Source organism: Cyprinodon variegatus, unplaced genomic scaffold (assembly GCF_000732505.1).
Source record: "Cyprinodon variegatus isolate N-32 unplaced genomic scaffold, C_variegatus-1.0 Scaffold173, whole genome shotgun sequence".
In the NCBI taxonomy this organism is placed as follows: Eukaryota; Metazoa; Chordata; class Actinopteri; order Cyprinodontiformes; family Cyprinodontidae; genus Cyprinodon; species Cyprinodon variegatus.
In genome coordinates this window covers 1,164,686-1,181,527 of record NW_015150626.1, presented here as the reverse complement: position 1 = coordinate 1,181,527, position 16,842 = coordinate 1,164,686, and the positions used below count along the sequence as shown (strand labels likewise).

The following is a 16,842-nucleotide window of genomic DNA, read 5'->3' as shown; positions in this document are numbered from 1 at the left end:
CTGGAAAATCAACACCGGTTGCATAGTGTACCTTTAAGTTAACTGGTGTTCAGAGGGTACCATTGTGAACGGCAGCCTCACTTCTGACAGTGTGCCCCTGGCCAGCTGTGGCTACAACAGCTCTCACCACCAACAGTGTGTGGATTACCGATATATAAATGAATGTAAAAAAGGCCCGCAGAGTGTGAACACAAGTTGGTGGTTAAACATGAGCAAAACAGTTTGACCATCCTCTAAATAAGAAAACTTTGGAATAGTTAAAGGACAAGAATTTTACCAACAGAAAAGATTGAGCCCAAGATATGCAGCTTTTTACAATAAACTTCAATCAAAACCTTTCATAGAAAATTTCAATTAAATAAATAGATCCTAAATAATGGTAATTAATCATACCATTTAAGTCTATCACACAAGCATGAAGAGTTAATTTGTGTGGGACATAAACCTGAAGAAGAAATGGTTAACATACAGTATGGGAACCTCTTATTCTCACAGGTTGTTCAAAGGGCTCTCATATTATGCAGGTTCAAACTAGAGCATCATCATTTAGTGCACAGCCATATTCAAACAGGAAGAGGTGATCCTTATCTGTTTCTACACAAGTAGGAGCATGATTTTGTCCCAACTCCTACATCTTGAAGAAAGACACTTAGAATGATTCAAAACAGCAACTTACAGCTTGTACAATTTAACGTTTTCTACATAGGGCACCATACAGGTTCAAATATATATTATTTGTTGCTGCTAATCAGACTGTCAGGCTTTTAAGAGGCTGGAGATTTGCTCTTAAACTACTTTTTCAGGATGTGTTTTGCACATTTTATTTAAAGCCCCCTGATTTTTATTCTAAAAATGTTATGAAATTAAACTATTTTACTTTACTTACCTTTACTTTGAGGCTGTATTTCTCTAAAAGCTGCTTCATAAAGCTTTCTTCTAACTGCAGATCAGTACTTTCTTCTGCCATTTCTGGCAGCAAAGAGAAACTTCCCATGATCTTCTCACTGTCAGAGTGAAACAGGATACCAGTCACATGTCATGGAGTTGTTTAGACCAGCGGGCATTGAAGCACATTGATAACAGCATATCCCACTGAGGGAAGACCTCATGTGATGAGATCCTGTTTATTTAGGGTCAGATCTTCAGATTCTTCCCTCATGGTGTGAAAAAATATAAGACCTTTAAAATGCAGCAGTAACTGAATAATAAAAAAAATGAATAGATATAATAAAATTTTATGAAACATTTATTTTACAAAAAATATCTGTTTGACTGTGGTATTAATTCCTCTTCAGTATCTGAGACAAATGAAGGTATGTCCTAATTTTAATGTTTCCATTTTACCCTTCGGGAGGGAGTCGATCTTTAAACTTTCTCTTTTTTTTTAGATCAGCTGTTCAGTTTTAGTAGAAAGGAAAAAAAGTGTTTAAGCACAATATATTGGTTTGGTGTGGCCTGATTCAACAGTTAAAAAAATAAAATGTCAGCAAATCTGTAAGTGCTGTTTTTTCCTATATTACTTCCTCCTCAGCTCCTTCTCCAAGCTGATACTCTAGTTCACCAATTCTGTTATGTTCTGCTAAAGCATTTCTGTATTTAATTGTGACTTTTGATGCAAACTACACAGATTTTGCTTTCTGTCACACTTGCACCTTGGAAAAGTATTGATATCAGCTAAACTTTTATGCACAAATGAGGACATATTTGGGAAGTTTTAGAGCCAACAGTTTTTTTTTTTCTAACAAATAATAATCCTGCTGTAGGTGTTTGGGGGAATTATTTATAGTCCCCATGGACAAAACTTTGTAAAGCTACCTTCACCTGAAATTAGAGTCTACTTCAATTTTTATTTGTTGAACATCAGTCATACTTAAAAAGTATTGTGGATGATTTTGGGGAATTTTGAAAAGACCCACCCTCTTCACTTTTAAAAAAAATTGCACATGCACAAACCTGTACCTGCTTCTGAGAGGGAACGTCTATTATACACGTGCTAGAGCGTGCACGAGCCCATTTCTCCTTTTGCACGCTCTGTTTAAAAGGTGCTGTTTGCATCGCTCAGACAAGCTTACTTTTCAAAAAAAGATTTGCAATTTATCCACTATATCAGACTCACCACAGGTAAGTGAAAATTGGAACGAGCACGTAGATCAGCCTTACGTAAACATATCATCAGAATGACTGACAAGTAGGAGGACCACCTATTTTGATGATCCACCTGGAAAAAGAACATTCTCCACTATAACTTTAATGGAGAAAGTGTTTGAGCAACAATAATCAAGTCTTGCCCCACATTCTTCGAGGTTCGACGAGACAATGCCTCAATCTATATCCTGCCAAAACTCTTTAATAACCCTTCCAACTCATTGATTTTTGGTGTTCCCATCAATTCAAAGGCATCAGGTTTATAAAAATAAGCAGACATATAAACTTCTTCTACAAATATTTGGAAAGTATGGGTTGCACTTAGGAACCCAGTGAACTTCAGCATATTGCTGTGATATGACACCACTCGATGCAGTTAGTTTTGTTTTGAAACTTCTTCCTTAGAAGGTTTTTCAGAGTCAACTGTTGCTGGTTTCGCGAGCAATAAGAATCTATTTAAAATATTAGCAACTCACTTCCAAATTTAATTGCAGATTTTGCAGATTTCATAGCAGATGATGAGGCACAGAGGGCAGAAAGGTCGATAATTTTCAACAGAGACTTCCAATCTTTATATGTCCTTCTGATTAGCACAACACTTTTGATCTGAATGGTAGCAGAGACCTGTTCTCTGGAGTAGTTCTCTCTCTCTCTCTCTCTCTCTCTCTGTTGACTGTCTGCAGAATGTTTCAAAGGGAAGGGAATTATGTTTTCACACTTTTGGTGTTGAAGAACTTGAGATTCCCACCTCTTATAAAACATATGGATTAAGGATCAGATGTCAGTGAAGTCTGAATGTCTGTGAAGGTGGTGCACCAAATACTTTTAGATATGTTTAGTGAACACTGTAACACATCCTTTTCTTGTTCCCATTTTTTATTAGCTAATCTCTACGATGCAAGTCATGTAAGACTTTGTCAAAGTAAGCAATAGGCCTATAGTATGCTAACATAGTTCACAAATCAGGCAAAAGCTGTCCTGGTGAGCAATAATCTATCCACCTCACAGGCCTGACATTTCAACACCCTAAAATAACAGCATGATTATGCATGTCATAATACAATAAAATAAAAGGCAATGATACGATAAAATGCTGCAAAGCACTTGCCCTTGAACTGAATGTCTTTCTCTCTACTTAGCTAATTTAAAATGTTTGGTAGTACATTCAGCCAACCTCACAATGCTAACATAGTACCTTCATAATCAGCATCAAATTGTCCAAGACCAGCCAACCTAGTACTTACTGCAACAATCTGTGTGCATAAACAAAGCATTTCTGCACAATGTTTCAGAAACCGTTTCAGTGAAACTTATCTGCACGCTAGACGAAGTCTCAAGCTGATTGCACTCCATTGTTGTAATTAACTTTAGTGGAAAAATGATAACATTCATCAAAGAACACCTCTTCAAAGTGCCGGGCAGTTTGCATGGCTGAGTGAGCAGGTAGCTAATGTCAGCATTGTGGATCGAGTGGCACATTGTGGCAGTTAGATTATGGGGAAATGTTTAATGTATGAGTTAGGGATGTTGGGCCAGTCGTCCATGACTATCAGCTCACGTTGAATGATGTGAATGCCCCCATCCATGTTGCATAATCCCTGGAAGCAGATAAACATTCAGGTTGCATGGCCAGCATACACCTTTGAGCCTGTTCAGGGCTTTCTGATTTGGTGTTTACGACAGAGTGTTTCAGCTCCTGCCAATTTCTAGTGACTTCGTGGAGCTTTCCACAGGCTACAATCATTAACCTAAACGACTCGATGCAAAAAACTTTTACCCTTTGTGTGACCAATGGTTACAACAAATAATAATTGCTTTTCAGACTTTCACTTATAATTCCTTTAAAATATGTTGTTGTTTATGGTTGTAATGTAAAAACTATCAACAAATACCTATTACCATGTTTGTAATATATGACCATTCTAAGTTTAGCATCTTTGCCACAATTCAGAGCAGCAGATTGGCATCCCTCTAATTCTCTTATCCTCTCACCTCTTGTATGTGTGGAGAATCCAATCTAGCAGAGCATACACATCCTTCAGCTCAGTCACTTGAGACTCCAGCTTCTTCAAGTGCTGCCCGAGGACTCTTTGGTAGCTCCTAACATAAGTGCTGAAGACTTTAAAGCTGGGTGGGTAGGACCATCGTAGTTCCTGCTTTACAATCATCAAATCCTCCACAATGATTTTTCCCAGGAGTCCAAGATGAACTGCCAACCATGACCGATTCTGTTCTTTACTGTCCAGATGAACACTTTTCACCTTGGCCAGTACACCGTCAGATACCGCCTCCCTCCAGGCCTCTCTCCAGCTGTCCTGTAGCCCTCCTGGTTCCTCAGCCCTCTTCTCCTCCTCCTGGATAATACGTGCCAAGTGTACCAGAAGCGCTTTATTCCTGGCAGGAAGAGAGTTGGAATCACAGACTATGGTGCAAATCTTTTTCCGAAGGTCATTATAAAGAAGGACCAGGTCTTTTTCTTTCTTGGCCAATTCCATAGGGGAGTCATCCCCAGATTGCTCCTGCTCCTTCTGAAACTCCTGCCGCATGGCAAGCAGGTTCAGATGAGCCTCCTCCAGCACCTCCATCTCGATTAGCTTGTTGATCTGCATAACTGGAGGTAAAAAATCAGAATAACAAATTGAAAAAACATTATTTCCCCTAAATCCACAGAGTATTCAGACATCAGAACACTTTTACTGTTTCAATCTAATTCATTAGAAGCTGAAAAAAATATGCTCAAATGGTTATTCCCTTGATTTTAATTCATTGTCAACCAGTCTAAAATTATTACCTGACACAAGGGAGCAGAACAGAGTATGTAGTTTTAATGCAAGTTACAAATCTATTGCAAATTTAACACAAATTTCTGTAACTAGTCACAAGCAGCCATCACAGCCCTGTTCGATATCTGTTGTTTGCCAAGTTGCACATTTTATGAAGCTTTGGGTAATGCCTTGATTTAAGAGCCTTTATCTGTTAAATATTCCAGAAGTTAAAAAGCCTTATTAGAATGCTTTTTATAAAAAAACAAAGACAGAAAGCCTGGAGAAGATTCAGCAGGAGCTTATCAGTTAAAGTTTAATATTTCTGTCAATGGATGGAGTGATTGGAAACTCAAAATCTGACGTTTTTACAATACATAAACGCACCATATGCAAGTAGTACAATATTATTCGGTGCAAAATGGCAGTTACTAAAGGATTATTGAAATTAGTCAGTTTTCTTTGTAAGATTTCATTCATTAAAGCCATGCTGGCATGCATGCATGCATGCCTGCATAAACTAAACCTTTCATGACTCTTTATTAGTCAGACCAAATTCTCTTCCAACTTGAACTTTTGCACTTCATATGTATTATGTAATGTGATGTTTTTACAAAAGAAACAAGATTATTATCAATGGCTGCTTCTGTTGCAAAAACAGAGATAAATACATATGCATGTGGACAAAGTGGGAACAAGAGAAGACAAAGTTGCAGCTTTGAATTATTTGTTGGCTGAACATTGCAACCTTTGCAACTTCAAAAATATCTAAATTCTTTTTAATCTGATGATTTCCCAGATCGTCTCTAACTGGTCTTAATGCATTTCCTACAGTAGCTTCTTTCAGCTCTGACCACCTTCTCTGTTACCTTTGAAAAAAATATCCAAATAGCTTGACGCTGCCATCTACATATGTTTATGGGGCATATGTATCATAAACGTTTAGCTTTTTTCTATCCTCACATGAAGTTTTTTGTAGGTCAGTGTTTTTGTTTCAAATATTTTCTGTGCAAATAAAGAGTGTTGAAAGCTAACATGATTGCTTATGGCTTCTTTAAGACCATGACTTTCTTAGACACTGTTCCTTTAAGGCCAACTTGGTGGAGTCCAGCACCTTGTGTTGTGTTCTAAACACATTCTTCTTATTGTTTTTTTCCCCCACTATGGCTGCATGCATTCCTAAAGGTTTGCTGTAGAGTCAAAAATAATGCAAGCTGATATTATCACCAGAGGAGGAGCGAATCCTCCAAAGTCAGTGACTAGATGCAATGTTTTCTTTAGATAGAAAGATTTTGAACCAAACTATCCGGGGGATCTCATTGAAAAATCTCTGTAAAGGGAATTTCAGATGAAGTGAGAGGAAATGCGCTGTGAACTGGCATGGATTTCCTCGCCATGCAAGTGGGGGTTCTCTTGGGGTGCTTTGGCTTTCTTCTACAGTCCAAAAGCATGTTTATTAGGTAAACATGGTGTCTCTAAGTGTTAATTGTGTGCGTGGCTGTATGTTTCTGTATTGCCGTGCTATAAAATGTCAATTTTATAAATTTCATTGTGCATAGAGAGTGCAAATTTATTTTTGGAAATGTATGTTTCGTTAAGTTAACATTCTGTTTCCACATTTTCTGTCACAAAACTTTTTATTCATAACTCATAATTCACGTTTTCAAAATCTAAACATTTTAAATTATATATAATAAAAACAATTATGGTTTTTAGTCCTTTTTAGTGACTCAGCTGCACCTTTCTAAGACCTTCCCCTACGCAGAGTGTTCTGACTTTTAAAAAACTTCTCTGACAAAAAGGTTTTTTAGTATCTAAATAGATGGAAAACAATCCATTTCCTTTCTAGATGTAGCATTTTTAAAAATAGAAAATCTCTCCATTAGTTGCTTGCTTCAGCTACAGAAGAAAAGAATCACACACAAAAAAAACAAGTTAATGGTTCAAGAAGGCATGAACTATCATGCAGGGTTGTATACCTGAGAGCGGAGTGTGAGGTATTTCAGGTAGTGAGTACAATTCATCAACCTCCGACAACTCCTCCTCCTCAGCTTCCTTGTCATCCATAATCTCTGGTAGGGCCTCGGAGACAGCAGAGTCCTTTCTCCCTGTTTTATCATTTTCCTTCTTCGAGCTAAATCTCAGACTTCTTCGAATGGAGGCTCCTTTCTTCATAAGGGAGTCACCCAGCTTAGACGTGTTGGTATCTGAGAATGAAAGCAAGGAACTTTGATAAAGCAGCAAAAATCTATTGGCAGTGAATGCATCACACATAAGCGCTATTGCAAAGCGGTTGCTGTTACTGTGCAGTAGACTCAGAAAGCTCTTTCAATGTCTGTAAAGTGTGCAGACCGAGGTCAGAGAGGCAAGAAAGCTGTAAGAAATATTATTTCGAAAAAAAAGTTAAAAAAACAAAACCTCTGGACTTTATTTCCAAGTTTAAAGACGATTCACTTCCCATCCAGAAAGCTTTCTCAATTCAAAATGTCTGGAGTAGCGCCGAGTAGTGAGAGATTTTGATTTGAGAAAGTTTTCTGGATGGGAAGCGAAACGTCTTTAAACTTGGAAATAAGGTCCAGTGGTTTTGTTTTTTAACTTTTATTGGAAAGAGTATGACCTGGATGACTGAGAAGCTTCACCAGCATAAGTAGTAAAAACAAAATAAGTATTTTTAATGACAGTTTATTCTGGAGTTTATTCAGAATGAAAGACAGTGAGAGCGTTAGAATGTCGGCAAATAACAAGATGACTAATAAATATATTACAGTGATCTGCTTGATCATTTTCAGCTGTCTCTCTCTGTCAAGCAGAGGTTGTTAGTAACTATTTAATTGGATAAATTTACTTCATTAAAAAAACATATATATATATATATATATATATATATATATATATATATATATATATATATATATATATACTACTTTTAAAATGTTTGGGGTCACCCAAACAATTTTGTGTTTTCCTGAAAAGTCACGCTTATTCACCACCATACGTTGTGAAATGAATAGAAAATAGAGTCAAGACATTGACAAGCTTAGAAATAATGATTTGTATTTGAAATAAGATTTTTTTTTTTACATCAAACTTTGTTTTCGTCAAAGAATCATCCATTTGCAGCAATTACAGCATTGCAGACCTTTGACATTCTAGCATTCTTTGTTGAGGTAATCTGGAGAAATTGCACCCCACGCATCCAGAAGCAGCTCCCACAAGTTGGATTGGTTGGATGGGCACTTCTTGCGCACCATACGGTCAAGCTGCTCCCACAACAGCTCAATGGGCTTCAGATCTGGTGACTGCGCCGGCCACTCCATTACCAATAGAATACCAGCTGCCTGCTTCTGCTCTAAGTAGTTCTTGCACAATTTGGAGGTGTGTTTAGGGTCATTGTCCTGTTGTAGGATGAAATTGGCTCCAATCAAGTGCTGTCCACTGTGTATGGCATGTTGTTGCAAAATGGAGTGATAGCCTTCCTTATTCAGAATCCCTTTTATCCTGTACAAATCTCCCACCTTATCAGCACCAAAGCAACCCCAGACCATCACATTACCTCCACCAAGCTTAACAGATGGCGTCAGGCATTCTTCCAGCATCTTTTCATTTGTTCTGCGTCTCACAAACGTTCTTCTTTGTGATCCAAACACCTCAAACTTGGATTCATCTGTCCAAAACACTTTTTTCGAGTCTTCCTCTGTCCAATGTCTGTGTTCTTTTGCCCATCGTAATCTTTTTCTTTTATTGGCCAGTCTCAGATATGGCTTTTTCTGGCCACTCTGCCCTGAATACTATTTAATGAAGATGCCAGTTGGGGACCTGTGAAGCGTCTGTTTCTCAAACTAGAGACTCTAATGTACTTATCTTCTTGCTCAGTTGTGCAACGCTGTGAAGCGTCTGTTCCTCAAACTAGAGACTCTAACGTACTTATCTTCTTGCTCAGTTGTCCCACTTCTTTTTCTACTCTGGTTAGAGCCTGTTTTTAGCTGTCCTCTGAAGGGAGTAGTACACACCGTTGTAGGAAATCTTCAATTTCTTAGCAATTTCTCGCATGGAATAGCCTTCATTTCTAAGAACGTGAATAGTCTGTCGAGTTTCAGATGAAAGTTCTCTTTTTCTGGCCATTTTGAGCGTTTAATTTGATCATCAGATCATCCTGAGTTCAATAAAGGAAATGCCAATATGTACGAAAGGATATCAGTATTAAGCTCCAGCTCATTTTTATGTCTCAGGTTAGCTGCTAAACTATATTTATATTAACACATGTTGTTGACAGTTCCAAGGTTCCAAACCCCACATAAACATGTCTAGTCATATTTCTTGTTGACAGAAAAACAGTAGTGAATGAACAGGGAAAAAGAACACAAACCGGTTTTTATCATTGACCAACATACCTGACTTTGAACGAGTTATCGGCTTTTTTTTCTGTGTTACGATGTCCGGCTGATCTTCATCATTTTTCTGAAAGGAACCCCCGATGGCCTTAAAGGGTGTCGTTGCTGGAGAGCCAGCACTAAGACCTGGTGGGAAAGTAATAGTATATGAATAAATTCAGTAAATATCCTGTGTTCAGTAATGTGTCAGCAGGTTTACCTCTATTAAACCAGTCATGGGAATTTACTTTGTGTCTGTGAGTGATTGGGCTTTCTGCTGATGACGTGGCAGAGAAATGCAGACTAAATCAGGTTGAAAGCACAACAGGCTGCTTAGTGAATGAATAAGGCAGCAGGTTTGTCCAGGGGACTTTGCACAACATGTTTGTTGGTAATAAATATTTACACAGAATCACATGACTCTTGGTAAATGAAACAGACATCAGGATGAATTTGGTCACTGTGTTACAGGAAAGGCCTTATGCTTTTTAAAATGTGAAAATCAGATAACGCAGCAACTTACAAAACACATAAAGAATACTGTAAGGCTTGGCGCAGCCTTACCTATTGCTAAAAATAGATAAACATGTGTAATTACTTATGTTGTGAATGTTACCCATCAACTTGTTCAGATTTAAATGCTTTGTTTCGTTCAGGTAGGATGAAATCAGAAGTAAAGGTAAAATGGAGGATTTTCGAAAAGACCGCCCTCTCCGCTTAAAAATTATTTGCACATGCACAAACCTTTGCCCGCTCCCAAGAAGCAAACCCTTTTAGACAGTGTGCATTAACAGACTCGCTAAAGTGATTATCATTTTGGATTATCATTTTGGAAAATACAAGGTTTTTAGGTTTGTGAGGACAGACTTATGGTGACAAACTGCTGATGTTTTTTTTTTTTTTTGCTTTTTTTCAGTGTTCACCAGTTCTGCTTATTTATGTAAATTCCCCTTGGCAGGGGAATGTCTAAAGGAAATTTCAAACCTTATGAATTCAAAACTTAACAACAGATAAGATAAAAAGTCAGATTGAGGTATATCAGAGTATGTGGGAACCCTTCTTAAAACCATAGAGGAAAGACTCAAACAATATCGGTCCAGAATAAAAATATGTGTTTTTTTTTTTGTTTTTGTTTTTTTTTTTACTTTATCTTTTTTCGCATTAGCTCCTTCTGCTGGATGGGGTGGGGGGACTATGGGAGGATTAGGAGGGGCTCAGGGGGTAAAATGTTAAAACTGAAGTCCTTCTCTGTATAATTACTTTACTGTTGTATACTTTACCATCCTGATATTATATTTCGATATATATTATATATCGATTTCACTGTATGTTTAGTTGTTGAAGGATTTAATAAACATTGAAAAAAACTCACTGGCAGGCTGGCAGTTACTTTTTTAGGGATGAAGATGTGCTATCATTCTGCATAGTAGAAGAAACCATTGTCACTCTCTTGTAATTCTGAACAATGGGCCTCATCCAACAACATTTTCAGATTCTTGTCTTGCTCCTATGGTTGTGCCACATCAGAATCAACAACTTCTGCAGTAAATTATAGTAAATGGTCCTGCCACCTCTGCATAAGTTGGCAGTTCATGAGAAATGGACGTTTCGATCATTTCCAACCCAAAAATGCCCTATAATGGTGAATATTCCCGAGCTTGTGAGAAAAGGCATCAAAAACAAGGAAGAAAAATTCTACTTGTTAGGAGATTGAGGTTCTGTTGACTGACAGCTAGGCAGCAAAATTAAAACACCAGTAAAAGTTAAGCAGTGGGGAATAAATCATAATAGCTTTAAATTATGTTGTAGCAATAAAATAAAATAAATATATATATATATATGTAAAATATTCTTGTTAAAGTTGTTCATTAAACATCATGGTAAAGTGTATTAATTAATTACAAATTTTCTTTGGTTTCTCTGGATCTAATCTCTCAACAGCTGTGTTATTTATAAGCACCTTGATGCCTAAACAGGACAAAGCAGAGAAACCGAGTGGGAACCACAAGTTTCAGTTTAACTTTAAATAAGTTTGTAATCTGCTTGAAGAAAGCCTTAATTACTGGGGTTTTAGTAGAGGCCCTTTGTCTGAGATGATATGTTGATGTGACAAATAGGTTCTATTTATGCAACAAGGTTTGACCTTTTCTTAGAGATTTTCCTGTTCTATGTTACTGCTAAAGTTTCTCAGGACCAACTTCTGCAGAAAATCAGACTATTTTGATCTATGAACCACTGTAATCACAAGTTTCCATTTAAACTTTATTTTCCAAGTATTGTATAGCCAGTCAATTTGCTGAATGTACTGTTCTACTATCCATACTTCAGTGACTGGTCAGGGGCAATATATATTTCATCTCAACTATGCCAGTATCACTTTTTTAGATTAATAAAAGAATGTAATTTATTTACAATTTCAAAATATTTGTTTCAGATTTTGCCATTTTTGCATGAAATATTTGCAAAAACATTTAAAGCCTTTACAATTTTTTCACATTTCCCAATATTGCAATCTCCAAATGAAGTGGAAGGAAAATAATATATGATTTTCATTATTTTTCTTGCAGATAAAATCAAAAAAGTTTTATGTGCTTCTTTATTTACCCCCATTTACAGCTGCAGATCCATCTTTTTGAACCTTAGGCACCTTACTTATTTTATTTATTTATTTTTTTTTATTTTTTTTTTACCTGCCACCACATTATTGTGCATACCTTAAATCCTTACTGTAAGTCACCTTAAATCTATCCTTTATTTTTTTTACCCTCTATTGTATATAACTGGATGCACAGTTTAAAATTCATGCAACCTTTCCTCCTTTATGCACCTTCTGTTGTTCATAAAAGCCAATGTCAAAAGTGAATTTCTCAATAAAGTTCTATCTAATTTAATCTAATTGAATGTTGTGGTTCTAATATGACAAAAAAATAAAATAAAATAAATAAACAAATAGTTATTTTTGATTTATAGTAGTTATTTTTGCTTTATAGTAGTTATTTTTGCTTTATAATGTTGATGAGAATGAAGCAGAATAGTCCCTTTGTCACCCTATCATTTTGGCCACAGCCAGGTTATGCTTTGGTTCCCAAGTTCCCACATATCATCTTATTTACGGTACAAACATCAGCAGAAAAAGTTTTCAACAACCTTTGACAATGGGTTTTGTTGGAAATTTGTTTGTGAATATCCCCTAGTGTAAAAAAAAAAAAAAAAAACAGCTACAAGTGTAAATTTGTGAAACCTGGTGTGTAAGTTAAAAATAGGATAAAATAAATAATTAAATGTTGCCAAAGGGCCCTGTTTTAAAACATCACATCAGAGCAGAGTTCATGACTGACTGAATATACTCACTGGGTGATGTTGGTGGTGAAGAAAAGGAAGACTCTGTACTGACTTGTGCCTGCACACTGGATGTGACCTTTGAGTCCTTGCTTTTCGGTGAAAAGGGACTCTTTTCCGAAGGACGTCTAATGCTTTGCCTGAACGACTGGAATGCACCCAGAACCTCTTTCGCCATTCCATTTGCTGGCATCTTCCCGTTGCTCCTAAGGGATACTCTGTCCTCCTCTGGGTTATCGCTGGACTTATCCATAACTTGGGAGCACTCTGACCCTGAAGAATAAAATTGCCAGGAGGAAATGTCAGAAACTTAAAAATCCACAGAAAAAAAGGAAAGGCAGTCCCACTGTGCTCCTCCTCAGTGGATTTGCTGTGTTATTGGCCCTTGTGACTGTAGTTAGCAGCTTGAGACATGCTTTGTTTACTCATAACACATCTGTGCTGTTCTGACAACAAGCTACCATAGGAGAGACATGCCAAAACAAAAATTCTAAACATAAGATAGAGACTTTTCTGACGTCTTACCTCTCATCCAATCCTTCTCGGTCGTCACAGTTAGTTATTGCCGCACTGATGGATCTCCCTCTGGACTTTTTTTCCAACTCCAATAAGCAGTCTGCCAGCAATGAGCTATGATAAAAGATTTGATTATTTTTTATAGTTTATTTATATAGTTACCAACAGAGAGTAAATCATTAATGTTTCAGGTATGGTAAGTAAGGTTAAAGTTCTAAAACATAAAATTATATTCAGCGTTTATATTTCTTTTAGTATTTTTTTTTTTCATAGACGTTTACTTAGAAAGTAGGTCATTTGCAAACTTGATAGTTTTTAAGCCTGATCAGCTTTAGTTTGGGAGTGTATATGTTTTGTTTTTGTTTTTTACCTAAAAGGTGATCTTCATTTATAGTTTCTAACTATATTTAACTTTCCTAACCATTTTTAACTTTGCCTTAATTGTTAGCTCAGTGTAATTTAAAGATTTCCTTATTAAGTTTGCAATGCTTAAGATAGCAAAATATGTTTCTCAAGATTTAGAAATAAAGGTAATTAGAAATCCAAAGTTTTTTTTGTTTTTTTTTTTATTGTAGTTCCTGTTATGAATGCAATATTTGCTGAATTCAGATTTGGCTTTGAATTCAGATTGATGAATTGATTGATTGATCGATCACAGCAGAAATCTGTACCAACCAGCACGTCTATATCAGGTCTCATAAACACTCATTGAGGGGGTAATTTAAATAATTTAGTAAGAACACGAATTTCATTTTCAGCAGCAGAAATATTCTTTATTAATAAAGATTTAAGAATGGAAAAGGTGTAATATGCTTCTAAATAGATACAGATATATAAGGTACTGATCAAAACAGCTATAATACAGAGCTAGAAGTCAGCAGAAAAGATCAAGTTGATCATATTAAGTTGCTCAGTTTTATTCTTTTAAAGAAAGAAAATGTTAATAATAAAATTACATATTTGTGACAATGGATAGAAATTTTAGCTATATTTGAAAATCTAACTTTTTACTCAATTAATTATGTTAGTGAAAACTATAATTAACATTCTGTCATAATTGTTTCTGTTTAGAAAAAAGAAAGGTGAAATTAAAAGACTAACAAGTGTTTGGCAGCTATCTCCTAAACACATGGTTTGGTGTCACCTTTGCAAATTAATTGATTGCAACAGAAAGATGCTCTGTGTTGCTGGTGTGTGTGTGTGTGTGTGTGTGTGTGTGTGTGTGTGTGTGTGTGTGTGTTGGGGGGGGGGGTTCGGGAGAATTTAATGCTTAATAACAAACTGAGGGTTTCCCTTTAATCTGTTAGATTTCTCTGATTAAGACAGGGACAGAATCTAGCATAATTTTTTCTTAAACCGTTCAATTCTAAAGACAATTTAATTTACTCAGACTATTTAACTGTTATATTTTAGTTATTATATACATCACTGGGTCAGATAAAATCACAATGGGTTCTGTTTGGTGCATCTCATTTTTACTTTCACTTTACATCTGTTCTGCATCATATTAGCTTTCCCCTCTGTTAATTTATGCATAAAGCAGAGGATTTCAACTCAAAGCCACAATAACATGTACAGAAGCTATAGAGCATAAAACAAGCATTAATTCAACTGACAGAGTTTCTCGTTTTTTCATAATAAAAACTACCGTATATCAGTGGCACGGGAAGGGGGGTGCTGCGGGGGCTGCAGCCTCCCTCGTCATAGCATCAGCCCCCCATGGTGGGGGGCTGTGGAGTAACATAATATTGTACTTAAAAACATGAAATTATTTATGTATTTATTTTTTTAAAAGACTGTGTTTGATATGTGATTAAAATGATGGGCTGTGTATAAGATATAAACTAATGATTTATTATTTTAATATTTCATAAAAAACTAGGCTACTCCCCCGGAAGCTTCCGCCACCTCACATTCGTTTAGGCATGGCTAGCAATAGGCAGCAGAAACGTATTTCTGACTATTTCGAGGTAAGAAATGGTTTTAAATCCCCTACACTGCCGCATTTAGCGTTAGTTATGTGCCTATTCCTCTTAGTCCTGTGGCTGAAGAAGTCTACGCTAGAATAAGGCTGCATATTTTACTAAATATTATGTCTGTTTAAGCTATTTAGTGATAAAATATGAAATTTGTTAATTTTTTTTTTTTGTGTGTGTGTTTTTTGTTTCAGATATGAAATCATTCCCCATATCCATAGTCGAATGGACTTTCAAGACGTTCAATGCTCAGTTTAGGCTATATTTAGGCCATGTTTTATTCAAGTATTCCTGATCCTGTTGATTGGGAGCTGTTGTTTGTTTTGAATGATTAAAAGAGAAGAAATAAAGTTTAAAATGTTCATGCTTTGTTCCGATGCATTTTAAATGGCAGTTTTTGGTGACAAATTTAGGCCTACTATAATATGTTAAAAACGTCAGCCACAGCCCTCAACATAATGACGTCATGTGTTTTCCAACCCAGCCATCAGCCCCCCTCGCTTGAAACAGCTTCCAGCGCGCCTGCCGTATATGTGTGTTTATAAGTTAGAAACATGGTGCTATGAAAATGCTAATAAAAAACCAAACCATATCATACTATAGCAGTTCCTAAAGCAAACATCACGAATAATCACAGCTCACTCAAATACATTCTTCAGAAATCAATAATAAACACATTTTAGTATTTTTTCCTACATAATAAAGTAATTAATGTTGATTGAATCTTACCACTAATGAAAACTATAACAAAGTAATATGCTGGAGACAAAACAAGACAAAAGAACAGCATGAATAACAAGGCTAAGGAGAAGTATGCAATACCTCTGGATTATAATCTGAGCTCACCTTTAAGCGTAAATAAATCCTAATCTGTCCAAAGGACAAGAAGCAGAAAAACAGTGTTACCTTACCTGTGGAAGACAGCTCAGGTAAGAGCTTAAGTTTTGCTTTCAGTTAATGAAAAAAAAGTCCCTTAGCTTTCAATTTTCCAAAGCTGCCAGACTGGTTTTTAAAAAAACAAAATCAACAAAAAAAAATTCCATGATATCAGAGCATTGGGAGGTACAGTAAGAAGTACAGTAAGAAGCAAAAACCTGAAGAAAGGAAAAATGGACAGACGGCCTGTTAAGGTCACATTCACCCACTTTCCTCTCAGGTAATCTGAGCTCAGAGCAAAGCTTAGTGAGTTAACCATTACACAGTGTCTTTTGTTTTACTTAGACACCAATGAGGAAGTGTAGAGAACAGCACACTACAAGCTATTTTAATGAAAGATACCTCCCCTAGAGGTTTTCCTTCAACAGCTACAAAAAGATAACTTTATCATATATTTTTTCATTTAAAACATGGTGCACACAAGAAATCTTACATTTCAGCCTTTTAATCAATAGAATGCAAACCTTTTATGAGTACCACAATAAGTTAAAAAGTAAGAGCAGGAACCTTGTAGTCAGTGTTTTATGGCGCTTACATACAGTATCTTCCCACACCACTAGATGGCGATGTAGACTACATCTCTTCCAGCATTGTAATTATTGTGGATGTGACCCTCTCAGATTTTCCCTGAACAATAAGGAGAGCTGTGATTAGACTTTTATCAGGCTGCTGTTTTACTAAATCTCAATGCTTTTCTGTTTGTTTGTTTTTTTATCGAATGTAAAAAAAAAAAATAAAAAAAAAAAGTATGAGAAATTACTTTCATAACTATCCAATTATCAAAATAGGCTCAGGAGT

General features: G+C 36.2%; 1 protein-coding gene across 2 annotated transcripts in view; it reads right to left on the bottom strand.

Annotated features, from left to right (window-relative positions):
* Positions 1-16,271, bottom strand: part of LOC107087090 (exocyst complex component 3-like protein 4) — a 35,759-nt gene extending 19,488 nt beyond the window's left edge. Inside the window, exons 1-7 of one of the 2 annotated variants that reach the window (XM_015378460.1) lie at positions 16,020-16,271; positions 13,142-13,246; positions 12,629-12,889; positions 9,299-9,424; positions 6,887-7,114; positions 4,138-4,756; positions 887-1,004 (exon numbers count right to left, since the gene is read on the bottom strand). In XM_015378460.1, the coding sequence (XP_015233946.1) occupies positions 887-1,004; positions 4,138-4,756; positions 6,887-7,114; positions 9,299-9,424; positions 12,629-12,889; positions 13,142-13,148 (1,359 nt within the window). In that variant the 5' untranslated portion in view covers positions 13,149-13,246; positions 16,020-16,271. The other variant, XM_015378459.1, reaches the window with a different exon arrangement.
* Between the last annotated feature and the right edge of the window lie 571 nt (positions 16,272-16,842).